General features: G+C 50.0%; 2 protein-coding genes across 8 annotated transcripts in view; one reads left to right on the top strand and one right to left on the bottom strand.

Moving 5' to 3' along the window:
• The window catches only part of CEP250 (centrosomal protein 250), a 34605-nt gene extending 23170 nt beyond the window's left edge, over positions 1 to 11435 (bottom strand). For 6 of the 7 annotated variants that reach the window (XR_010607031.1, XR_010607032.1, XM_065645438.1 and 3 more), the window contains exons 1-11: positions 11268 to 11435; positions 10453 to 10509; positions 9649 to 9731; positions 9032 to 9197; positions 8675 to 8781; positions 7194 to 7421; positions 6512 to 6608; positions 5944 to 6042; positions 1235 to 1396; positions 741 to 919; positions 107 to 289 (exon numbers count right to left, since the gene is read on the bottom strand). Coding sequence is in view for 5 of the 7 variants with exons in the window: in XM_065645438.1 (XP_065501510.1) it covers positions 107 to 289; positions 741 to 919; positions 1235 to 1396; positions 5944 to 6042; positions 6512 to 6608; positions 7194 to 7421; positions 8675 to 8781; positions 9032 to 9197; positions 9649 to 9731; positions 10453 to 10509; positions 11268 to 11384 (1478 nt within the window). In the remaining 2 variants the exon portion in view is untranslated. The remainder of the gene's footprint in view (positions 1 to 106; positions 290 to 740; positions 920 to 1234; positions 1397 to 5943; positions 6043 to 6511; positions 6609 to 7193; positions 7422 to 8674; positions 8782 to 9031; positions 9198 to 9648; positions 9732 to 10452; positions 10510 to 11267) is intronic. The other variant, XM_065645440.1, reaches the window with a different exon arrangement.
• A 4803-nt stretch (positions 11436 to 16238) lies between these two features.
• On the top strand, positions 16239 to 19342 carry GDF5 (growth differentiation factor 5). Its single transcript, XM_065645476.1, has 2 exons — positions 16239 to 16869; positions 18474 to 19342. The coding sequence occupies exons 1-2, from the start codon at positions 16239 to 16241 to the stop codon at positions 19340 to 19342; spliced, it is 1500 nt and encodes a 499-aa protein (XP_065501548.1).
• Positions 19343 to 22865: the final 3523 nt, after the last annotated feature.

Genomic DNA, 22865 nt, shown 5'->3' with positions numbered 1-22865 from the left:
ACCCTTCTGTGCTGCAAATGACGAGCAGGCACAATTCAGCCTTGTACGCTGGGCTCCTAAGGTCCAGCCATGCCCACCCCTGCCCAGAGAAAGCTCCAACGCTCACAGGAGCTCCTGCTCACGACGCGCTCTCTCCATTGCCTGCTGCTGCTCCACCATTTCCCCCTGGGTTGAGTCTTCCTTCAGCTGCAGCTCCGTGTTCCTTTGACGCAGACGCGAGGCTTCTTGCTCCGTTACTTCCAGCTGTTGCTGTAACTCTTCCCTGGTTTTCTCCAGGTTGGCACAGTCACTGCAGAGACAAGGCTCTGTTAGAAGAATGAAGAGGCCGGTAGAGTCACAGATCTCATTTTCCCCATCCCAGGATGGAGCTGTTGGGAGCACGGGGAGGAAGAACTTGCTCTTCCCCTCCCAAGGTAACCGAAGAGGGAAGCAGGAAGGCAGGCAGGCTGTTGCCTTCATCCAGTGAGAAGCGGTGCCTGGGAAAGGGCACCCAAAGAGCAGAGTGCAGAGACGCAGCATGTTGAGGGAGAGGCGCCTTGTATGCCAGAATCGCTCTGAATCGCCCAGACAGCCTTGGGAGGCACAGCAGAGCATGAAAAGCAGTGACAGGAGGATGCTGTGGTGCCATACAGAGGCACACACGAGGTAGGGCAGGCAAGTTCTCTGCCCAGAACACCTCTGAGCTCCCCGAACTGGAAACAGATTGCCTCTAGAACGCAGGAGAAGGAGGAAACACTCACCTTCTGAGCGCTTCCACCAAAGACTGGAGGTGCTGCTGCTGCCTGCTGGACGTGGCGCATTCCTCCTCCAGTTGCTCAAGCCTCTGCTGCAGCTTCCTGCACTTCTCTTCCTGCTGCCTGTGCTGCTGCAGCAGGGAATCGATAGAGTCCTGCCTGGCAGAAAGCTCTTCTCGTAGGGCCTGCAAGCACGGGGCAGGGAAAGAGCACAAACAAGCAGTAAGGAGCAGCCGAGACGGCTCCAGACAGCTGGGAGAAGCAGCGAGCAGAGAGACAGCTCCGCTGAAGGCAAAAGCTGGGATGAGGGGGTGGAGATCAAGGAGAGCAAAGCGGCAGAACACAGGGCTGGGGAGGGGGGCCAGGCAACAGGGTCCCAAGAGTGGGAAGGCTGGAAAGACACTGGCTGAACTGGCCGAGGAAATGGAAAGGGTCCAAGCCAAGGGAGGCATGAGCAGCCGAGCCTGTGGCCAGTGCTGAAGACAAGCAGAAATTCTCACCCGTGTTGCTCCTCGCCTCCTTGCCAGCGCCTCCTGAACCAAGGCAAAGGCCTGCTCTGTCCCACCGGAGCTCAGGACAGAGAGGATGGTGCTGGGCTCTGCCTGCTGGGAACTGCCAGGGCACATCATGCTGACCGTGCTGTCACTGGCATCCAACACCACCTGAAAGCCCACAGCAAGCTGTTACGCTCTGCTCAGTCTACTTGGCTTGCTTTATCTATTTCTCCTATTGCCCCCACTTCACCCTTGAGTCATCAAAAACTCAGTTCTCTCATTTCTTCAGTCAACAAAGAAGTTTTGTCCCTGTGGCCACAAGTGCTCCAGGGATTTCTGCACACAGCCACAAAACCACCAAGAAACAAATGTGCAGTGGCCCAAGGCTGCTTGAACGCTCAGTGTCTTGAAGCTCCGGAAATGATTTTGGTCTCCTTTTTAGACTGGAAGGGGGAAGGGGGCAGTGCCAGGCAGGTCAGTGCTCAGCAGGGGGATGGACACCAAAGCTTGAGGAGGTGCTTGGCAGTGAGATTCCTCAGACTGCGCCACGAGGTGGAGGGCTCAACCAACCACACTTGAAGTGCTTCTACACTAATGTGCGCAGCATGAGGAACAAGCGAGATGAACTAGAAGCCTTGGCCTGGTCCCAGGGATATGATAGAATTGGCAGTAGCAAAACATGGTGGGATGAATCCTGTGGCTGGTGTGGCACGATGGATGCTACAGGCTCTTCAGAAGGGACAAGCAGGGTAGGAGAGGTGAGGGGGTGGCACTGTATGCAGCAGAAGGGCTGGGGTGCATGGAACTGGCAGCTGGTGATGGCAAAGTTGAGAGCCTCTGGGTAAGGATTAAGGGTCAGACAAATAAAGTGGATATCATCGTGAGAGTCTACTACAGGCCACCCAGCCAGGATGACGACACTGATGAGTTATTCTTTACGGAACTAAGCAAAGCCTCCAAGTCATCTGCCCTTGTCCTTATGGGGGACTTCAACTTGCCAGACGTCAACTGGGAATATCACACAGATGGGACCAAAAGGTCCAGAACATTCCTGGAGCATCTGGACTGTAACTTCTTGCTGCAGGTACTAAGGGAACCAGCTGGGAAAGGTGCCTTCCTAGATTTGATTCTCACTAACAGAGACAGTCTCATGGGAGAAGTGGTGACTGGTGGCTCCCTTGGCCACAGTGACCATGAAACAGTCAGGTTCAAAATCTTTGTTAATGGGAGGAAAACTGACAGCAAGACCTTAACACTAGATATGAGGAGAGCAGACTTCAGCCTGCTCAGAGAACTACTTAGTAAGATGCCCTCGGAAGAAGCTTTTGAAGGTGTTGGGGTCTATCAGTGTTGGTCGTTTTTTAAGTTCCACCTACTAAGAGCACAAGACCAGGCCATTCCAAAATGCCAAAAATCTAGCACGTAAGGAAAAAGCTAGCTTGGTTGAGTAGGGATCTTCTTCTTGAAATACAGCAAAAAAAGAAATGACATGGTCACTGGAAGCAAGATCAGGACTACAGAGATGCTGCTCGCCATTGTAGGGAGGAAATTCACGCTGCCAAAGCTCAATCAGAATTCAAGCTGGCCAGTACTGTGAAGGACAATAAAGAAGGCTTTTTAAAATATATTAATGGTAAAAGGCAAACTAGAAATAAAATGGGCCCATTAATCGATGAGCATGGTCACCTTGTTAACAGGGACATAGACAAAGCTGAGACATTTAATGCTTTCTTCTCCTCAGTCTTCAACATCAATGATGGACTTGGAGGCCCACACAACCCTGGGCTAGAAAACCGTGACTGTGAGAACGACAAACTCTCAATCAATCCAGAACTTGTACGGGATTTGCTCCTCCAGCTGGATGCCTACAAGTCAATGGGGCCTGATGGGATTCATCCAAGGGTGCTTAAAGAGCTGGCTCACGTGATAGCAAGACCTCTCTCTGTGATTTTTCAACGCTCCTGGGAGTCTGGAGAGGTCCCAAGTGACTGGAAGCTGGCAAACTGTCATGGTTTGATTGTGGGGTGACAATAAAACCGTGGCAGATGTACTGTTAACCTCCTCTCCCCCTCCTTTCCCCTTCAGCCCTTCCCTCTCCCCGCTTCCCACTAAGGACAGGAGATTGGGAGGGAGAGAAGGACAGAGAGAAGAGAGCTGGAAAAATTAAAGATGTTTTACTAATGCTACTAATAAAAATAGAGAAAATAATACAAAATATACAAAACCAATCTTGAAAGTCCCGGCAACTGCTCTGGCAGATGTGGGGCCAGCACCCGAAGTCCTGGACTGGACTCTGCAGCCAACCGGAGCTGGATTCAGTCTGTCACTGGGCCTCAGTTCGCAGGGACAACTCGCAAGGTCCTCTCCCAATGTCGGCCATAAGGAAAAGGGACGAGATCCTCGTGATCCCCCACTTTTATATGAAGTATGACGTGAATGGGATGGAATACTTTAGTTGGTCGATTTTTCAGTTCACCTCCTGCTTGCACATCTCGCAGGATGCATCATTATCAATGACCTTGCATTCCATTGCTATGTCTACCAAAACATGTACCTAACTTTCAGGAAAACTGCAGTTAGTAAGAAGACTTGAGCTGACAGGGAAATTCACTAAAAGAGAAACTTGTTTTTAACAAAACCAGGACACAAACGTTGTCCCAACCTACAAGAAGAGTAACAGGGATGGCCTTGGCAACTACAGGCCTATCAGCCTCAATTCTGTGCCTGGCAAAATCATGGAGAAGATTGTTCTGGGAGCTATTGAAAAACATCTGGATGACAATGCAGTCATTGGACCCAGCCGGCACAGTTTCATGAAGGGAAAGTCTTGCTTGACAAACTTAGTTTTGTTCTACGACATGGTTACCTGCCTAGTTGACCAAGGGAAGCGTGTCAATGTGATCTTTTTGGATTTCAGTAAAGCCTTTGATAGAGTCTCTCACAGTCTCCTCCTGGACAAGACGTCCAGCACACAGCTGGGTAAACACACAGTGCGGTGGGTGAGCAATTGGCTGACGGGCCGGGCTCAAAGGGTTCTAGTAAAAGGGGTTATGTCGGGCTGGAGACAAGTCACTAGAGGGTTCCACAGGAATCCATCTTAGGGCCAGTGCTCTTCAATGTCTTTGTAGACAGCTTAGGACTTGAGGGATTGCTTAGCAAGTTTACTGATGACACTAAATTTGGGGTAGCTGTCGACACTCTGGAGGGAGAGAGGCCCTGCAGAGGGATCTGCACAAACTGGAGAACCGGGCAATCGCCAACCACGTGAAGTTCAGCAAGGGCAAGTGCCGGATTTTGCACCTGGGACATGGCAACCCTGGCTGTACAGACGAGATGCTGGAGAGCAGCTCCATGGAGAGGGATCTGGGGGTTCTGGTCGATGGCAAGTTGAACACGAGCCAACGGTGTCCCTGGAACCAAGAGGGCCCCGTGTCCTGGTGCATCCAGCACAGCAGGGCCAGCCGGGCAGGGAGGGGATTGTCCCGCTCTGCTCTGCGCTGGGGCGGCCTCACCTGCAGCGTTCACTGTGTGCAGGGCTGGGGACACAGGAGAAAAGGAGATAAAGCTACTAGAGAGTGTCCAGAAGAGGCTACGAAGTTGGTGAAGGGTTTGGAGGGGAAGCCGGATGAGGAGCGGCTGAAGTCCCTGGGTTTGTTCCGCTGGAGCAGAGGAGACTGAGGGCAGAGCTCATGGGGCTGCAGCTTCAGCAGGGGAGCAGGAGGGGCAGGGCTGAGCTCTTCTCTCTGTGACAGTGACAGAACCCAGGGAATGGCAGAAGATGTGCCAGGGGAGGTTTAGGTTGGACATGAGGAAAAGGTTCTTCCCCCAGAGGTGCTGGACACTGGAACAGGCTCCCCAGGGAGGTGTCACGGCCCCAGCCTGACTGTTCAAGAAGAGACTGGACAACGTCCTCAGACACACGGTGTGACCTGTGGGGTGTCCTGTGCAGGGACAGGAGTTGGACTCGATGAGCCTGGTGGATCCCTTCCAGAATTCTATGATTCTTAGAGCCACACACACGAGCACCAGGTCAACACTGGAAACAGCCATGAAAGGAAACATTAACGCTGCCCAGGGAAGAGGGAAGTTGAGGAATACTGGGAAAGAGACACAAAAAAGCTCATGTTTATAATGACTCTGTGCAGTAGCCCAAGCAGATAACAGTGACTCCATCAGGGGAAAGACCTGACTTTGAGAGAGGCTGATTAATCCCTCTCGACAGATGGAAGTTTAGGACTAAGTTAATGTTCCCCCTAAACAGTTAGACCAGTTGGATTCTGGGGGGATAATGGTCAGTGAATGTCGAGTAAAGGAGCAGAGTTGGCAAGTGCATTGATTGAGCCAGTGACCTTTTATAATATCTGAAGAACAAGAGTCATTGCTCAAGGAGGGTGGGGGAAGCCTCCGAGCAACCCTGCAATACAAATGTCAAGTAGCCAACTTGGAAAGCACAGCCCAAGAGAGACCTGAGCGGGATGGTAAAGGCAAAGGTACTTTCTGAAACTTCTAGCGACTCAGCTCAAGAGTCACAGGACAGCCAACTCGGATGTTCTAACAGGTTTTACGTCAGAAAGGTGGTACAAAAACTAAACAGCCAGTAGCAGTTACCGCAGACAGTACCCAACATGGATCTCTATTCCCCAGGCTGGGCTGTTGCCTTCCTCAAGCACTTGGAAACCTCGTCTACAGGGATGTGGCCCCAGCTCTGCACTCACCTCAGTTATATCCTTTATCAGCTTTTGCAGGGAAAGGTTCTCCTCTTTGGCACTTTTACTCCACGAAGCTTCATGTTCTGTCTCTAACCGACTGGCTTCCTGAGAACAGAAGGAGGAAAGGGTGGGCAGGGAAGAGCTGCTCCCCTCTGCAGCTTTCCCATCCTCAGCAGCACTGCCGTGCCCAGAAGCCTCAGCCCTCGTGACTCCAGTAGATTCCTTCCCACATCTATTCCATTTCTTCCTCACTACAACTAAGAAGAGAACGACCAACAGCTCGTTTTCATAGACTGCTAGGAAGCTGTCAGTGCCAAGAACTTTGGCCCCAGGCACAACAGCCTTGGTGCAACCCCCTGAGGAAGACACCGGAGTTGTCTGCAGCTCCCCTGCCGCTGCTGCACCTGGACTGACTCCACCTGTGCCAAACACACAAGGAACATTCTGGCAATGTCCCTGCTGTTCCCCTACAGTTGGCATCTCTACCACTCCTTCTGCGGAGGAAACCACACCTCTGTGTGCTATGGCTGGGGAGCAAACACTGGGCTGTCTCCCAGATCAAGGGAAAACATACCAGAATCTCCACAGTGTCCTGAAGCGTTTTCATGATCTTCTCCTTCTCCTCGTTCTGCTTCTGGGACTGTACAAGCAAGGTGGAGAGCTCCATCACCCTGAGAAGAGAAGGTCCACGTGCCACTCCAAAAGCACAGCACACCATCGCCTGGGAAAGAGCTAAGCAGCTCCCAGAAGCACAGCAGAGAAAGTTCAACCCAGAAAATACAGCAAAGGCAGCGTCCAGCTCTACAGGCTAATGAGCTTGAGGGTGCAAAATGGCACTTCTTGCCCCAAAGGTCTTCTGCACTCAGTCTTGCAAGGAACTGTCAGCACAGAGGAGCTGCTGCTCATGATGCTCCTGTGCACATTCCTCCCAACTGCTTTAGCGCAGCCCTGGGTAGCAAAAGGGCTGTACAGAGACAGAGCTCTCTTTATGCTGCTCTCCATTTCTCACCAAGAATCAGCTAACAGCTAAAACACTGTGATATGCAATCTCTTTGCCAGTCTCGTCTTACTCAGAAGAGCTTCTGTCAGTCAGACGGTGTTTCTGTCCGTTCTGTTGAAGGCAACAGTTTGACGAGGGACAGAAACACAGCTGTGCAGAATCGGTGTGTTTTAAACATGAACACAGCTCATCTACGAATCACAGAAGCAGCCACAAAAGATCCTGTTGGTAACAGCAAAGTTTAAAAGAGCTTCACCTGTCCTGAAGCTCCTTCTTCTCCAGGTCTCCCTTGGCTTGTAAGCACATAACTGCCTGAGTCTTCTGGCTTCTATCCTGTTCCACTTGCTGCTGTGCCTGACCCTTCAGGACAGCTCTGCCCAGCGTGAAGGACTCCCAGAGCTGGATGCCAGAGGTTAGACGGGAGCAGCTCACAAGTACAGCTCCAGAAAGCCTCATGTGCTCTGCCTTCAGCTCGGACAAATCTCTGAAGAAGAATCAAGAAAGAGACCGTGTTCACAGCACCATCTTGATCAGCTCACTCACTTCTGAAGCACATCACTGTGCACCAGTCCCAGCTGGCAGGAAAGGTGACATCTGCGCTGGGACGAGCCGCTCATCTGGCACTTTGGGACCAGGACACATCGTGACAGCTGAGCAATGAGTCTGCGTGATCGTCGAGGATGAGTCTGTTTCCTCCTCAGAGATGAGGAGAAATGGGTGGGACAGCCAGAAGGCCTCAAGGACCTCCAATTACTCTTACTGATTGTTGCTCCTGCTCTAGCTCATTAACATACTCTCATTGTCATTAATAGATGTAAGGAAGTTTACCAAGGTCCCCACCTTTTACACCCTGGGGATCAGCCTTAAGCAACCTGTTATTGTCAGCACTTGGACTGGAGGTGGTGTAAGATTAAGCCCCGAATGTTGCAAGAAAAAAGCACAAATGCTACAAGAATTAAAGAGTTGGTCAGGCATACTCTCACCTTAAGGAAAGCTTATAATCAAATAAGATAAATGGCTGACAGTAACCTGGAGTGTGACATTGCATGCTGACACCACAAGAACGTACTCTTATGGCTACGCTGTTTTTGTTTGTGCAGAAGGCAGCTGTGAGAAGGGAACCTCAGACAGCCCAAGAACAAGAAAACCACCACAAAAAGAGGTGTCAGACCAAGAAAGACAAACTGAAAAACACAGTAACAGAGTGGGGAAGCTATTCTTTCTCTCACCAATGTTGCTACAGGGATAAGAGGATACAAACTGACCAGAACAAATGTACACTCGAAATGAGAAGGAAAAACACCCACCATGCATAGTCATGAATGATCTTTCAATGAGGAGCAGTAGGAAAAGAAACTCAGTGAGATGTAAGGCAGATTTTCACCGTTCTGTTAAACGGACTGCTCTACATGCTGCACGCACAGCTGTGGGGAGTCTCCTCCAGCCTGTCCATGTGCGCCCGTGCCTGAGTTAATGTGCCCAAACATCACCACAGTCAAGTTCATCTGCTCAGGGCCCCGGCGTTGCTCACAGCCCGAGCCCTCAGTCTGATCTGAAAACCTGCATCAAACCAAATGATTCCAAAGACAGCTAAAGCAGCTTCATGGCATTGCTTCAGCCCGTCAAAGGAGAAATCACGTCTTGAGCCGCAATTACCGTAACACGGAGGCTCGCCAAGCAGGTGTGAAGGGAAGCTACAGTTTTCCTGCAAGAGCTCTGGCCTTCCCTTGTACTCACCGGTCAGTGGCAGTCTTCATCTCCAGGAACTGACGGCGGAAGGTCACCACCTGACACCACAGGCTGAGGAGACGGTGATGTTCACCCCTGACGTAGCTGTCATACAGCTAAACGTGCCAAGACAAAAAGAAATGCCAGTTCAGCCTTCGCCAACACTGCACGAGTCTTTCAGAGAGGAGAGAGTGCAACCCCCAGCACCAGGTCTCCTCCATCTCCCAGCCCTGTCTTCTGCTCCTCAGCACCAACACAGCTCAGCAGAGCCACCACTGTCACACAGCAAGTCCTCTCTGCCGGAAATCAAATCCATTCTCACGCCACTCTGGCGCCACGGCTGGCATGCCCATAGCCTCTCCTTACCTCACGCTCACGGCGCCATTCACTCTCCTTCAACCCCAGCTCCTCCCGGGCCCTCATCCAATCCGCCGTCAGTTTTCCAACATCTTCTTTAAGGGCTGAATTAACCTCACTGGCTTTATCGAGCTGCTCCCGCAGGAGAGCGTTCACTTCTGCCAGATTCTCGCACCTGGGAAAGGGAGAAACAGCCAGGAGGTCGCTCAACAGCTGCTGCCCACAAGCGGCAGCCCCGGGATTTCCCAGCTCCCTCAACACTGACTTTGTTGTCACACTGAGAGGCAGGAAAAGTGCCTCCTGGCATTAACTAAGATCTCTCTGAGATGGCCGCCTCCGCTGCTTCTCCTGGCTTTAAGCCTCCCATTCCCACCCACAGGTTCGGTTCTCCCCTCCTCTGGAAAGGGACCTTTGGAGCTCACCCGGAACAACCCCCCGCTCAGAACAGAGCCATTCAGCACACAGCACTGTTACTGCACCACAGAAAACACATCGTGGACCTTTCTCCTGTCAAAGCGGCTCGTCCAACCGCTTCCCTTGGGGAGACCAGCTGGCACTGGCAGGTTTTCCCTCCCTTCCATGAGCATCCAGGATACCGGCTATGAGGGAACGCTTCTTCCTTGTACCTTTGCTGCTCCTCTTCCAGCTGCAGCAGTGCTTTCTCCAGGCTGTGGTCTTCTGTGGCTTCCCGCCTGCCGGGGAGGGATCCCTTAGGAAGAAAGGAAAACATTAGTCAAATTCTTGTGTTCCCTTCACTGCTGTCAGCATCCATCGCTCTCCCCTCCATTTGTTGGTATCTCAGGAGCTCATGGCTTCTTCCAGCCATAAGAGTGTCGTGACTGCAGAGAGGAAGGGGAAGGGTGTTACTGCAGGAGAGCAGCTCTGCTCAGTCTCCCACTGTTCCACTCTCACAGCCTGGGATCCTCCGCTCAAGACCACAAGTGCTCACTTGGACTTGAAGCCCAGGAATGCTCTCCTGCTCTCCCACTCTTCCTCTCCTAGGTTTACTTTAGCCACCAAGCAGAAAGAAAAGCACAGAAAAGCCAGCTCTGTATGTTGAACGCCAGCATTCCCGCCTGCCGAAATGCCGTGTTCCAGCCAGTTCTTTTTCAGAGACAGCCTCATAACATAACAGGCAGTACAGCCCTCTCCTGAGACCTCGGACAGCGCGTTACCCCAGCAGGAAAGCACTCTCTCGCAAAACTAAAATCCTTCTTGATGGGGATTTCTGGACTGGCATTTCTGGGACTACTGGCTGCTCCAAGAATGGCAACTGCACAGACACTGACGGGCAGAATTACAGCGCTTCCTGAAACCCTCAGGCAGCAAAATCCTGTTTTCCTCGGTCACTGTCACTCTGGAGAGATGTTTTTTGCCGGCGTTAACGAATGCCACGTACACTATCGTTACTCAGCAGCCTGCACACTCACCCCTCCTGCCTCCACTTGCTGCTCCAGCTCTCGGCACCGAGTCCGGTACTGCAGGACCTGCGTGGATACAGAGAATGAAGAGGAGCGAATGCAGCTTCTCGCAGACGCGGCTCCTCCCGCAGCCCCTTTGCTCTCAGTCTTTGCAGCCCAAGCACAGAACATTTCACGGCGCTGCTGATACAGCCAACGAGAAGTCGTTCCCATACAGGGAAGCGTCACCTTCCCTGATCCTCAAGCAAGCAAGCCAGGGTTTCTTTCACACACACACTGTCTGCTCATCCTAAGGCAGCGGTGGCCAGCAGAACCTGCCCCATGGCCACCCGGACCCCAAATGGAGATTCCCAAGGGGGAAAGGTCCCCCCGGGCCCTGAAGGGAGAGGAAGGAGTTTCCACGTTGCTTCTCAGGCTCTGCCAGCCAAGCGAGCTCTGCCCCAGCCCCAGCCCCGCTCAGCCGCTGCAGAACGCGGTTTCTGTGCAGCTGCACAAGAGCCGCCCGGGCCCGGTCGCCAGCCGGGCAGCGGCAGCGAAGGCGGCCAAGGGCTGACGAGCGGCTCGGGGCTGCCAGCGGGGGAAGCGGCGCCCAGCACGCCTGGGCGGGCCGGGCGGAGCGGGGCGGCTCCCGGGGCCTCCCCCGAGCTCCGGGCTGGGCACCGTCCCGCCCGCGGCAGCTCCGGGGAGGAACCCGCTGGGGCCGCGCGTTCGCCCCCGACATCGCCGCGGCCCAGTGCCCTCTCTGGGCGGCCCGGACACCCCGGCCCCCGCACCGCGGCCCGGCCCCGGGCAGCTCCCCCCGGGCAGGCGCCGCCGCTCCTCACCTTCGCCTGCAGCTTCCGCACCAGCAGCGCTTGCCGGTGCTGCGCCTCCTGCGAGCTCTGCAGCCGGCGGCGCAGGGAGGCCTGGCTCGGCGCCGCCTCCTCGGCCCCCGTCGCCATGACCTGCTCGGCAGCCGGGCCCGCCACACGCGCGGCTCCGCCCCGGCCCGGCCCCGCGGCGGGACAGGCGGACAGCCGGGGCAGCGGGACAGGCGGGACAGCCGGGACAGCCGGGGCAGCGGGACAGCCGGGCAGCCGGGGCAGCGGGACAGCCGGGCTCTCTGGGGCGGCGCTTCCCTTCCCGCCTCTCGCGGCCGGGCCGCGGGGCTGCCCTGGGGAGAGGCCGCCCCGGCAGCGCTTCGCTGCACAGCGGGTGTCTGGGCGGCCTCCCGCTGCCGCGGGGTTTCTGCTGGGCGGGAGGAGAAACTCTGATTCTGTAAAGTCGTTTGAATGCAGAGATACCCGCGCACCCCCCCTCACCCAGCGCGTAGGACCACAAAAGTACCTGAACGGCAGAAGGCGTCCCTAAGCCAAGATCTCGGAGCTTTTGTAGCAAAAGCCAGCCCAGTAAATAGCAGCAAAGGCAGCGACAAGTGGCGCAGCCGCCCCGGGTCGGTGTGAGACCCGCTCCCCGCCCGCAGCCGCCGGTCGGACGGCAGCAGCAGCAAACGGCGCGGGGCGCGGAGCGGTTGCCCATCGTTACTGCCCGGAGTGGCTTCCTGCAGTTCCAGTTTCTATCTGATTGGCCTCTCTTGACTATTACGGCTCTCGAGATAATCATCTCCAATACAGTGAAGGCCTAAGTATAGTTAAGATGGATTCAGCTCCATGTATTTTAATATAGCTGAAGTATCCTTAGAAATCTGGGCAAAACCAAAAATATTCAGAACTGGGGGTTGCGTCTTGTGAATAAGTTATTGCAAGAAAGGATTTCGGGGATGAGCTCTGAAAACCTGCTTTACACAAAGCAGCTGAGGGAGCTCTAGCTTATTGATCAGAAGATGAAGAGAGAGGTTAATTTAAAGCTATACATTTCTGTCAAATGAGACAAATATAGAGAAGAAATCAAATCTCTGAAACTGCAGCTAGACAAGTTCAATCCATAAATGTGATGCCCTCCGTATACAGCGGTGCTGCTGGGTGAGTGGAGCACTTTACACTGTCTCAACTTTTCATTTCATCCTGAACTAAAGTGCTGCTCTGCAAGAGCTCAGAGCCTCTGCCTGTGTCCGAGCACCATGTCGGACTCTGCCTCCAAAGGGACTCGCTGTCAGTCGCAGCAAGCAGCTGGATGGCTCCAACCATGCGCTGTGGCGTCCTCTGACAGATGAAGTGGGTGATCTGAGCTTTCCCCAAGAAGGACGCTGCTGCAGCACCGGGTAGAACTTCACCTGGCTGGGGCTGAGCAGTGGTGCTGCATCCAAATGACAAACATCTACAGGTGGCAACATGATCCCCAGGTGTGTGCTTCAGGGAGCACATCAGGTGTTAGTGTGGGCTGTGCCCAAGCATTAAAGAAGAATATCGAGAGAAGCTGGCATCCTGGGAGAGCCCCATGCACCGCGGCTCCAGGGTCTACGTTATCACATGGAACATGCAATATATGGTGACTTGGGCCTCAAGGGATTAGCAACTTTTTCAACACTGCGAAAGGTTCCTTTGGCTCCCCAGAGTCACAGAATCCCAGAATGTCAGGGGTTGGAAGGGACCTCGAAAGCTCATCCAGTGCAATCCCCCCCGGAGCAGGAACACCCAGATGAGGTTACACAGGAAGGTGTCCAGGCGGGTTGGAATGTCTGCAGAGAAGGAGACTCCACAACCTCCCTGGGCAGCCTGGGCCAGGCTCTGGCACCCTCAACATGAAGAAGTTTCTTCTCATATTTAAGTGGAACCTCCTGTGTTCCAGTTTGCACCCATTGCCCCTTGTCCTGTCACCGGTTGTCACCGAGAAGAGCCTGGCTCCATCCTCCTGACACTCACCTTTCCATATTGATCCCCATGAATGAGGTCACCCCTCAGTCTCCTCTTCTCCAGCTCCAGAGCCCCAGCTCCTCAGCCTTTCCTCACACGGGAGATGCTCCACTCCCTCCAGCATCTTCGTGGCTGCGCTGGGCTCTCTCCAGCAGTTCCCTTGGATGTCCAGAGGGACTCACTGAAATTGTCTGTTTGAGAAGGTGGCGCAGCTCATGTAGACATAATGTTAGGATCTGGAGAAAAGAAGACAATACACTTCCACAGAGCAGGGATCCGCTTGGTCCTCCCTTTGCGAATCCCCACGGACACTGTGTGAGGAGCTGCCTGTACAGAACGGGCCAAGAAGGACAAGTGGGCTGTGTGAACCAAGCCACTCCACTGGTACACGTGAGCTTGGCCAGTGCTGAGAAAAGGCCTTGACCATCTCTTCCACTCTGTCCTACCTAGATCTAAAGCCTGCACTGGACTGGGGGTTTCCATCTGCAGATTGAAGATACCAGTTGAGTTCAAGCTCAGCCAGCTGGAATAACTGCACATTCATGTAGGGCCACAACAGCACACCCTTGTTGGTGGGGCTTATTCAAAGCCAACGTTGCTCTCTGGGGCCATGAGGCTCAGAGCACCCTGCACAGCGACCGTGCTCCCCTGGTTCCAAGCACCTACATGGAGAGTCCCTCAGGAGAGCCTCTTTTAAAGAGAGAATAGTTCGCACAGCTCTCTTTGCTTGGCTTTGGTCTTTTTTTTTTCCTGTCTTGGCCTGTCCAACCCACTAAGATATATTAATCTCAGACATGTAGTGTTTGAACACACGATTGGTTGTGCTTGTAATCTGATTTACTAAGAGACAAGGCCCATGTAATCACATTGTCTTACCTCCTGCTCTTTCATGTCCATCTTTCAAATAATTTGTAAATCTGTTTGCAAATCCCAGCCAACTCTGATAGAGCAATAGAGCTCTTAAAGATATTAAATTCTTACAAGTGTTGTGAAAACTGGAAGCTGGACAGATTCGAAGCGGGACCTCAACATTTAACTTGTTTTTTGGCCCGCTGGCAAGCTAATCAATAGCCCATAGCACAGAAGCAGACACGGCACGCTGTGTACTGCCCGGTGGGAAGGTGGCCAGTGTGGGAAGGATAAAAGGACGGTGTGGTTGGGAAGGATAAAAGGACGGTGTGGTTGGGAAGGATAAAAGGACGGTGTGGTTGGGAAGGATAAAAGGACGGCGTGGTTGGGAAGGATAAAAGGACGGTGTGGTTGGGAAGGCCATGGGCACAGCAGGGACTGACTGCTGGGGAATGGTTTCGTCAGAAGAAACTCAGTGAAAAGCTGCTTTATTTTTATGAGGAATATCAAAGCTACAACTGCTATCAGATGAAGGGCCATTAGGTCAAAATCAGGAGGGTGGGTATTTGCATCCACCTTATTTGTGATGTCTGTGGAAACACTGAGCTCTTCTTCAGTTCCTCCATCAAAACAAGGTATAGAATACAGGGCTCCTCATCTAGAAAGGGCTGCAGGTTGTTATTTATGAAAGTAGTTTGGTGTTTCTGATATTAATACTAGTCAGGGTGGAAAATGCTACAGCACACACAAATCAAGCTAAAAAGCAGTGTATCTTTTTCCTTTTTTCTTCCCCCAGAAATGAAAACAATGAGGGAGGCAGACTGGGTTTAGTGTCAGTGCAAGATGAGAGAAGGGTCCCATTGATCCCCGTTGAATCCAGCCCAGTGCCTCATTTCCCGAAGGCTCATTTAGAACAACAGTTCCGTTTTTGCAGCTTGTGAGGGACGCACTTGCTCCACACTCTCCTTTGTGTGGCTGAAAGCAGCAGGGTAGCCCTGACATGTAAGTAACGCTGCCTTCTACCTACCAGCCTTCTTGCGGCCGTGGGGTAGGCGGCTCTTGAAAATTTTGCATCTAGTTTTAACAGAAAGGCCGGTGTTGCGCGGAGCGGGTTTTGGGGCGCAGGCTGCCTGCAGGGTGCACTGCTGCCCCGCGCTCCGGGCACCCCGCAGCGCTGCCGCGCCAGCCGCTCGCACGGATTTCTGTAAAGCACAGCAATAAATACACCCAAGTACGCCGACTGCGGGCACGGCCGCGCTGCCTTTGTGAAAAATTAAACTTCGCCTCTGTTAAGTGTCTGTGCTACCAGCTCAGCCCTTCAGTCACCCGAGGATAAAGTGAAGCCGCTGTCACAGTCCTCTGGAAAAAGCGCTAAAGAATTATACTTAGATATTTTAATGTATGTGTCCGGTGGACTGTATGACAGGTCTCAGTTGTTGATCTTGCAGTTTGTCTCGCTTAAACGTGCCATTTGTCGAAGGCTGAGGTAGAGGTCGTATTGCCACTTGAAAAGGCATCCTCTGGAGTTTTGAGCCTGTGGAGCTGTTTCGCATGAGGCAGAGTATGACTCATGCTAATGAAAAGGGTAAAGAAGATTTTTTTAAAGAAATATATCGCAGTTAAATTAGTTTAGACAGCATGACATCAGAGAGTAATTAAATAGGTTTGTTGGAATTCCGTTTCCAATTCCTGAGTTCAGGTTTGTAAAAGATTTCTGAGCACCTGCAGGTCTCTGTGTGTGAAATATTTTCACTGGAAAGGATTCAAAACTTTAAAAAAACCTTTTAACACAGAGGCAGCATTACGCCATTCTTCCTTCTTGGAAAAAAAAAAAAAAACCTTGGATTTAAACAGGACTCCTTCAAGTTTTCAGTCAGTTTTACAGAAGAAAACGAGGTGGTAAACTTTCTCTTTTCAAGAACAAGTTCTTTATAGCTGCTAACTGAAGTCAGGGGAGACTGTATCTGAGTACATGAGCATTTCCACTATGGGACTGGATACAAGTATTGAACAACAAGATTTGAAATGTTTTAATCTCAAACAAAAACCATTTTTGCTGACTTTGGTTTTTAATTTCTTTCATGTTTTCTTCTGCCAAACTGGAGGAACCTTTTCTGATTTTTTCTTTAGTGGCATTCAGAGGAAGACCAGAGGATGAAAATCCTGCATTTTCTCACTTTACTGCTTTGGCATTTGACTTGGCTGTCTCTGGATCTAGTTCCTGGAGCGCTGAGTAATCCTGAAGCAGGCCAGAGTAATCCAGGATCTAAACTAGGTTTTTTAAAAGCGGAAGGAAAGGAGAGGAATCCCTCAGCACGGGCAGGTACACTGAGGACTGCAAGCCATGGATATAGTACTGGGACCTCAAAGGCCAGGACTAAAAGCAGTGCTGTGCAGGCTGGAGCTCTGCTGGCCAAGAACGATGAATCAAAGAAGGTTCTCTCGAGAACAGCAGCCACGGAGGGCAAGGTAGGACATCCCAGCAGACCTTCTGGAGTAAGGACAGTGACTCCAAAGGTTCAAAATCTTAGCAGCAAGGTGGCTTTGAAAAAAACTGGCACAAGCGGTACTGACGCTGATTCTTTCAAAACCAAAAAGACTAAAGAGCCTGTAACGCAGAGGGAAACTAAGGAAACTTTCCGCCATCCCCCTATAACGCCACATGAATACATGCTCTCTTTGTACAGGACTCTCTCAGATGCAGAAAGAAAAGGTGTTAATGGAAGCGTAAAACTGGAGGCTGGACTTGCCAATACAATAACCAGCTTTATAGACAAAGGACAAGGTAAGAAAGGAGCTCGTGGTTGCGTGTGTGTGGACAGAGAGAGATGTCTGAGTATGTTTGTACATGTAGAGACTATTAGAAAATAATCCTACTTCATTAAAGTCAAATAGCTCTTTTTAATGTAAATGAAATCTTACAATTTTCCTGCAGATTTGTCCTCCTGCCTTATCTTGGAAAAATCATTCAGAGGCAGAACTAGATGGTTGTGTGGCAGCCAAACAAAACATTTAGAAAATATTTTAGATGCATATTGTTGAAAATGAATGAGTCTTTGCATGCTTAGGTGTTTAAAAACCTCTTCAATTCTTGTATTATTTCCTTTCCATAACTAGGTCCTGGAAACCGCTAACATTAGATTTTATTGTCAAGTATGTCTAAAAACACATGAGATGCTAAGAACAGGACTATTCCATTAAAACCCCACAAGTTTCAGTATCAAAGGGTCAGCCTGATTTGTTCAAGGTAGAGTTGTGAGGAACTACAGTGTGCACCCAGGAGTCATTGTAGCGTAGGGCGGGTGTATCAGTACCGGCTCAAAGCTCTTGCTTTCAGGTACCACTAACCACCTACTTGCAGAAGCCACAGCTAAGCACAGGCTAACCAGAGTAAATAACTTCTGGGACTCCAGAACTGGCAGTTGCAACATTCTGGTTCCAAACTTTTTTGGCAATTTGAACTAGTGTCTGCATTCACACAAGAACTAGCCAGGCTCCCAAAGAATGGTGTTCACGTTACTGCTCTGGTTGGGGAGCCCCGTGTTGCTTCCAGGGACGTTAGTACGAGTTTTGCCCTGTGTTCAAGGAAGCAACACAGGCTACAGCTGGTAAAGTAACAGTGGTGGAAGACTCAGCCATGAATGGGTTTGTTTGCCATTTAATTATGAATAGTGTGGCTCCTGGGAAGGGACGGTGCACTGCTCGCCAGTGCCGCGTTCAAGTTCTCAGCTCGCCACTGGAAGGCCTTGTTAATGTAACGTTGCTAAAACCTTGGCTCAGCCATGTTCCTTCATAGTGCTGCTCGTGAGCTTAACCACGCAAATGTAACGTCAGGTTAAAGGGAGGTATGTTTTTCTGCCCAATTTGAAAAAGTTGTGAATCATGTGGAGTTAAGTTAATAAGGCAATTATCCTTGTGTCTGGCAGTTCCTGGGGGATGTGGTTGTAAAGGACTAATTCACTATTGTATCGTGTAAGGGCAAGTTTGCTCATGTTTGGAGCCAGCATGAGGCCTGGGCACCACTGAAGCTCTGTTTCAGTAATTTAAGTAGGATATAAGTGGTGAATAGGCCCTGTGAGTGCTCAGCCCTGGAAAACGACTATTTTTCAATTGACTAATTGCTACTTTGAAGCTAGAAAATGCTCACCAGTGAAAGAAGTGAGATTTCTACAAGGCAAACTCAGAAACTCATTTCCCTGTTGAGTTACTGAGTTCTTCTGAGTCCCTGAACGGAGCTGATCCCTTAGACAAAAATTGTTCTTTCTGTTTGCTGGGCTAATTAAGGAAACTTCTAGGCTTAAGAGGAACCTTAGGGAAACCATTAAGAACTGAGTAACTGATATTGATCTGTGCTTAATATACATTTGAAAATATGTGTGCTTTTTTTAGATGAGAGAGCCCCAACTATAAGAAAACAAAAATATATTTTTGACATCAGTGCATTAGAAAAAGATGGTTTGCTGGGAGCAGAGCTTCGAATATTGAGGAAGAAGCCTTCTGATACCTGGAAGTCTCATTCTTCTGGAAAAGCTTCCCAAGTGAAATTATTTAGTTGCTCTACAAACAGACAAGCAGCAACACTCCTGGACTCTCGTACTGTCAGTATCACAGATACACCAAAGTGGGAAGTGTTTGACATCTGGAAACTTTTCAGGAACTTTAAAAACTTGGTTAACTTGTGTTTTGAACTGGAAACTTTTGACAGGGGGAGAGCTGTTGATCTCAGGAGTGTGGGATTTAACAGAACGGGAAGACAGGTCAATGAAAAGGCTCTCTTCTTGGTATTTGGGAGAACAAAAAAAAGAGACTTATTCTTCAATGAGATCAAAGCTAGGTCCGGTCAAGATGACAAAACTGTTTATGAATACTTATTCAATCAGAGGCGGAAGAGAAGAGCTCCTCTAGCAACACGGCAAGGGAAGAGGCCCACTAAGAATCTGAAGGCAAGGTGTAGCAGAAAAGCCCTTCATGTGAATTTTAAGGACATGGGCTGGGATGACTGGATAATAGCCCCTCTGGAGTACGAAGCGTATCACTGCGAAGGGCTCTGTGAATTCCCCCTTCGATCCCACCTGGAGCCCACCAATCACGCAGTTATCCAGACTTTAATGAACTCGATGGACCCAGAATCGACACCCCCGACTTGCTGTGTCCCAACCAGGCTGAGTCCGATCAGCATTCTTTTCATTGACTCTGCAAACAACGTGGTCTACAAGCAGTACGAGGACATGGTGGTGGAGTCGTGTGGTTGTAGGTAGCAGAACAGTTGCCCGCATGAATATGTTATGAAAGGTAATATGACACATTGACCATAAGCTCTCCTCAAACCAGCTTAACTAGATTTCTTACCTGTAGGGTACACATGTTTACAAGGATGCAGCGATAAGTCCTGTGCTTCTGTATGTCTCTCCACCATGGGCATATTTCCGTAGCGTTTGGATGCTATCATGCAGTCTGATATAAGGCCCTGTGTCGGTGACACAAGACTGGCTCTGGCTGAAGTTCATGATAGAGAAGGTTACACCTCCACACCTCTGCTTTCAGCCTCGAGGCAGTGGGTAAAGACAGCATCAGTGAGCTGTGAATAAGACCTATCTGATCCTTTGAACAATATTCTTGAGACTGAGTTTATGTCAGAGTCCCATGTGCTGTGTCCATTAAGAAATGTAAGAAAAGAGTCCTGATGTCTAGAAGAGAAGGTTGTGTTCTGGTGTGCTCCCACCCGGGTGTAAATAGTTACACTGTCATATGATTTCTTTCTGATTAGCTCTTGAAACTATGCATATATATATATATATATATATAAAGAGTCATTAAATATAATATGTTGATTTAGTTTTAAGTTTTATGTGGAGATAGGTGATGCAGGAGGTATTTGCTTCCATGTATGTTTTCCTTCAAGCTACATATCTTTCTTAAGTACCCACCTTTCCATTATTATGTAGCAAGATATATTACTCTGTATAAGGTCCAAGTTGTTCTCAAATGCTCATAGTAAAAGTGTTCAATTATGGCATAAGATGTAATAAATTATTGACACAGTGCTACATTGTGTCTAGCTCTGCATAATTATAATGCTATTAAGAAATTGTTTTAATGTTTTTGTACAATAAATACAAGTGAAAGGGACTTTTCAGTGTAGCAGAATACCAGTAGTATGGAAAACATGTCCCCATATTTTGCTTGCCTCCGACTCTGCTGCCACAGAAACTGGAAACATTGGAAGAAAGCTCTGAAAGTATGGCGTGGTTTGAGCTGGTGGGGAATGCCACTGTCACTTGGTGTATCTGGTGCGAAAACAAGTTATGCAGATGATTGCAAAAGAGCTCTGGTACCCTTGTATTCTGCCCTCTGCGGGCTGTGTGTTTGCATATCCCCTTTATCTATTCTAGGCATGGATTATACATTTATTGTGGGATTACTCTGTGTTTGTTCCCACCTGCAAAACTAGGTACCAGATGTTCAACTGTAGACAGATAGAAAGGCCATAAGGACCACCAGAAATTATTGAAGTAGCTATCAACAGTATAAAATATAAATGCTAAGGTTTGATATTGTTTCATCACAGTTTAAACCATCACGTCGCGTGATTTCCTGGATCTGAGCTCTCCTCTGCACCGCGTCACTGGTGGGGTAGTGGCAGGGACCTGAGTGTGGCCCTGAGGTCCTTCTGGCCAGTACCCCACGCTGGACGTTCCCTAGCTCACACCGGCCACAAACCATCCAAAATTCTTGGTCAATTGCCATAAAGAGTGACAAAAAGCTCTGTCCTCCCTCCTGCAGTCTACACGACTGAGCCTTTAACCAGCCTAAAATATCTGGCTAAGCAGCCTTGTGGCAGACACACGGGCTTGCCCTGTGCAGGCAGAACCGTCATGTGCCATAACCTAGAGCACGGTGACACAGAGAATGCGCTGCAGGGACCTTCCATACGTGTGATCACTTTGTAATAGCTCGGCGCCGTGATTCCTACCTGCTGGAATTTATATTGCTTGGTGCAGGCCATGCACTGACACAGAACGATGCGGGTCAGAATGCTGGACTTGGCAGGAGGGTGAATCACTAATTAGCAGGTTAACAAGTATGTAGAATGAATGACGAGCGCCTGAAGCTACTTCATAACGTGCATGAGAAATTCTGGCATCTCCCGGATCTACGTTGTGGGTCAGGGCTGTCCCCAGGGCTCCTCTGCCTCCCTCCGCACCCCTGGCGCGTGCGCTGCCCAGGTCCTGCTCTTCCTCACCCCCGTGGAGCCTTAGCCCAGGACCAACAGATACTGTCCCCTGTCACCAGCCACTCTCATATGGCTTTCAAACCTACAAGAAGTTTTTAATTCTAAGCTTTACTACAAGTTTAATTAGGTATGATTTACTGTTGCTACAGCCAGAAAACATTCTCCTGCCAAGCCCACAGCCAAGAGGGCATGTCAGACTTTTGTTTTCCCATTCTGTTCAAGCACTTCTTTTCTGGCTCATGGCTGTTTTCTCAGTCATCGGGTTGCAGTTTTGAAGGATCCTTTCTCTAGCACCAAGCACAGCTCTGGTACCTTCTGGAGAGCCTGCCTGACCATGAGAAAGCACTGTCTCCGTTCTTCCTCACATGGACAAGTGCTGCTCCCCGCGCACAGCCCGGGCTGCACGTTCCTGGTGAAACCTCCATTCTCACGCAGGACAGACACAGCTGGGCCATCCCATTTATTAACCCCGCAGGCACATTCCTCACTGCCTCAGGGCGACGAGCTTAAAAGAGCAAATGCTGCCTATTTAAATTCACTTGAAGCAATTTTAAGTTGTCTGAACGGACAAGTTACCTCCTGGGATCACAACTGCCTGCAAAGGGCGGTTTGCTTCAGTTCCAGCTGGATTCGGGACATGCTGCAACAGCTTTGGAGGTAGCGCTGGTGTTCCACACAATGCATGAGAGCTGGAAATCTGAGGAGGAACATTGCTATTGCTGGGGGGCTCTGCTCGCACAGCGGAGCTGCCCATCAGCCCCAGGACCCTGGTGGGGCTCGTGCAGTGAAAAGTTTTTAAAGTCTTGTAGGTATCTCTCTGAGGTTCTTGTTTCCAGTCCTTGTATGAATTTCTCAATACACCAATAAAACAAGACAAAGATTCAGGTAAATGGTAATTAAACGGAGTATGTATAATCATCTAAATGGGAAAAAAAAAAAAAAAAAAAAGATTTTGCAATTATCCCAAGCAAACAGTATGAACTGAGGAAAAAATAGGAGAAATACCGCCATACTAAAGTCTTAAAACATACCCTTTGTAATGGTTCAAACTCCAAAATTCTGATAGGTAGTAGTTATACCTTGAAGGGAAAAAAAACCAAGAGCAAAACCCCAAACAAACAAACAAACAAAAACCCCAAACCACTAGTAGGTCTTTAATATAAGTTTAAAGAAATTTTAAACTACAGACACTAAACTGCTAGAATTATAACGGATTATTACCGCATCAAAAATGCCAGATATTTGGTTTGGCCTAAAGAGAAGCAATTTCAGTCCAGGTGTTCAGGTTAAGAGATAACATGACGTTCCCTTTGTGTAGGTGGTAGCTCAAATGTGGTGCCACCCAGATGGGACGGTCCTGGCACCACTCAGGTTGGTCCAGCTAAAGCGGGGAGTTTATCATGGTGGGCATAGTAGATGGCAGGATTAGGGTAGGTTTTTCACTTTAAACTCTCAAATTGAATATCCTTGGTTTATAACACTGGTCATAAAACAGTGCTGTGATGTCCAGAGTGTCCTTTTGCATTTCTGTTACTGAATTTGTTTGA

Source organism: Caloenas nicobarica, chromosome 15, assembly GCF_036013445.1.
Source record: "Caloenas nicobarica isolate bCalNic1 chromosome 15, bCalNic1.hap1, whole genome shotgun sequence".
Lineage (NCBI taxonomy): Eukaryota > Metazoa > Chordata > Aves > Columbiformes > Columbidae > Caloenas > Caloenas nicobarica.
Note: the sequence above shows the minus strand (reverse complement) of the source record. Positions and strands in the feature narration are given on the sequence as shown.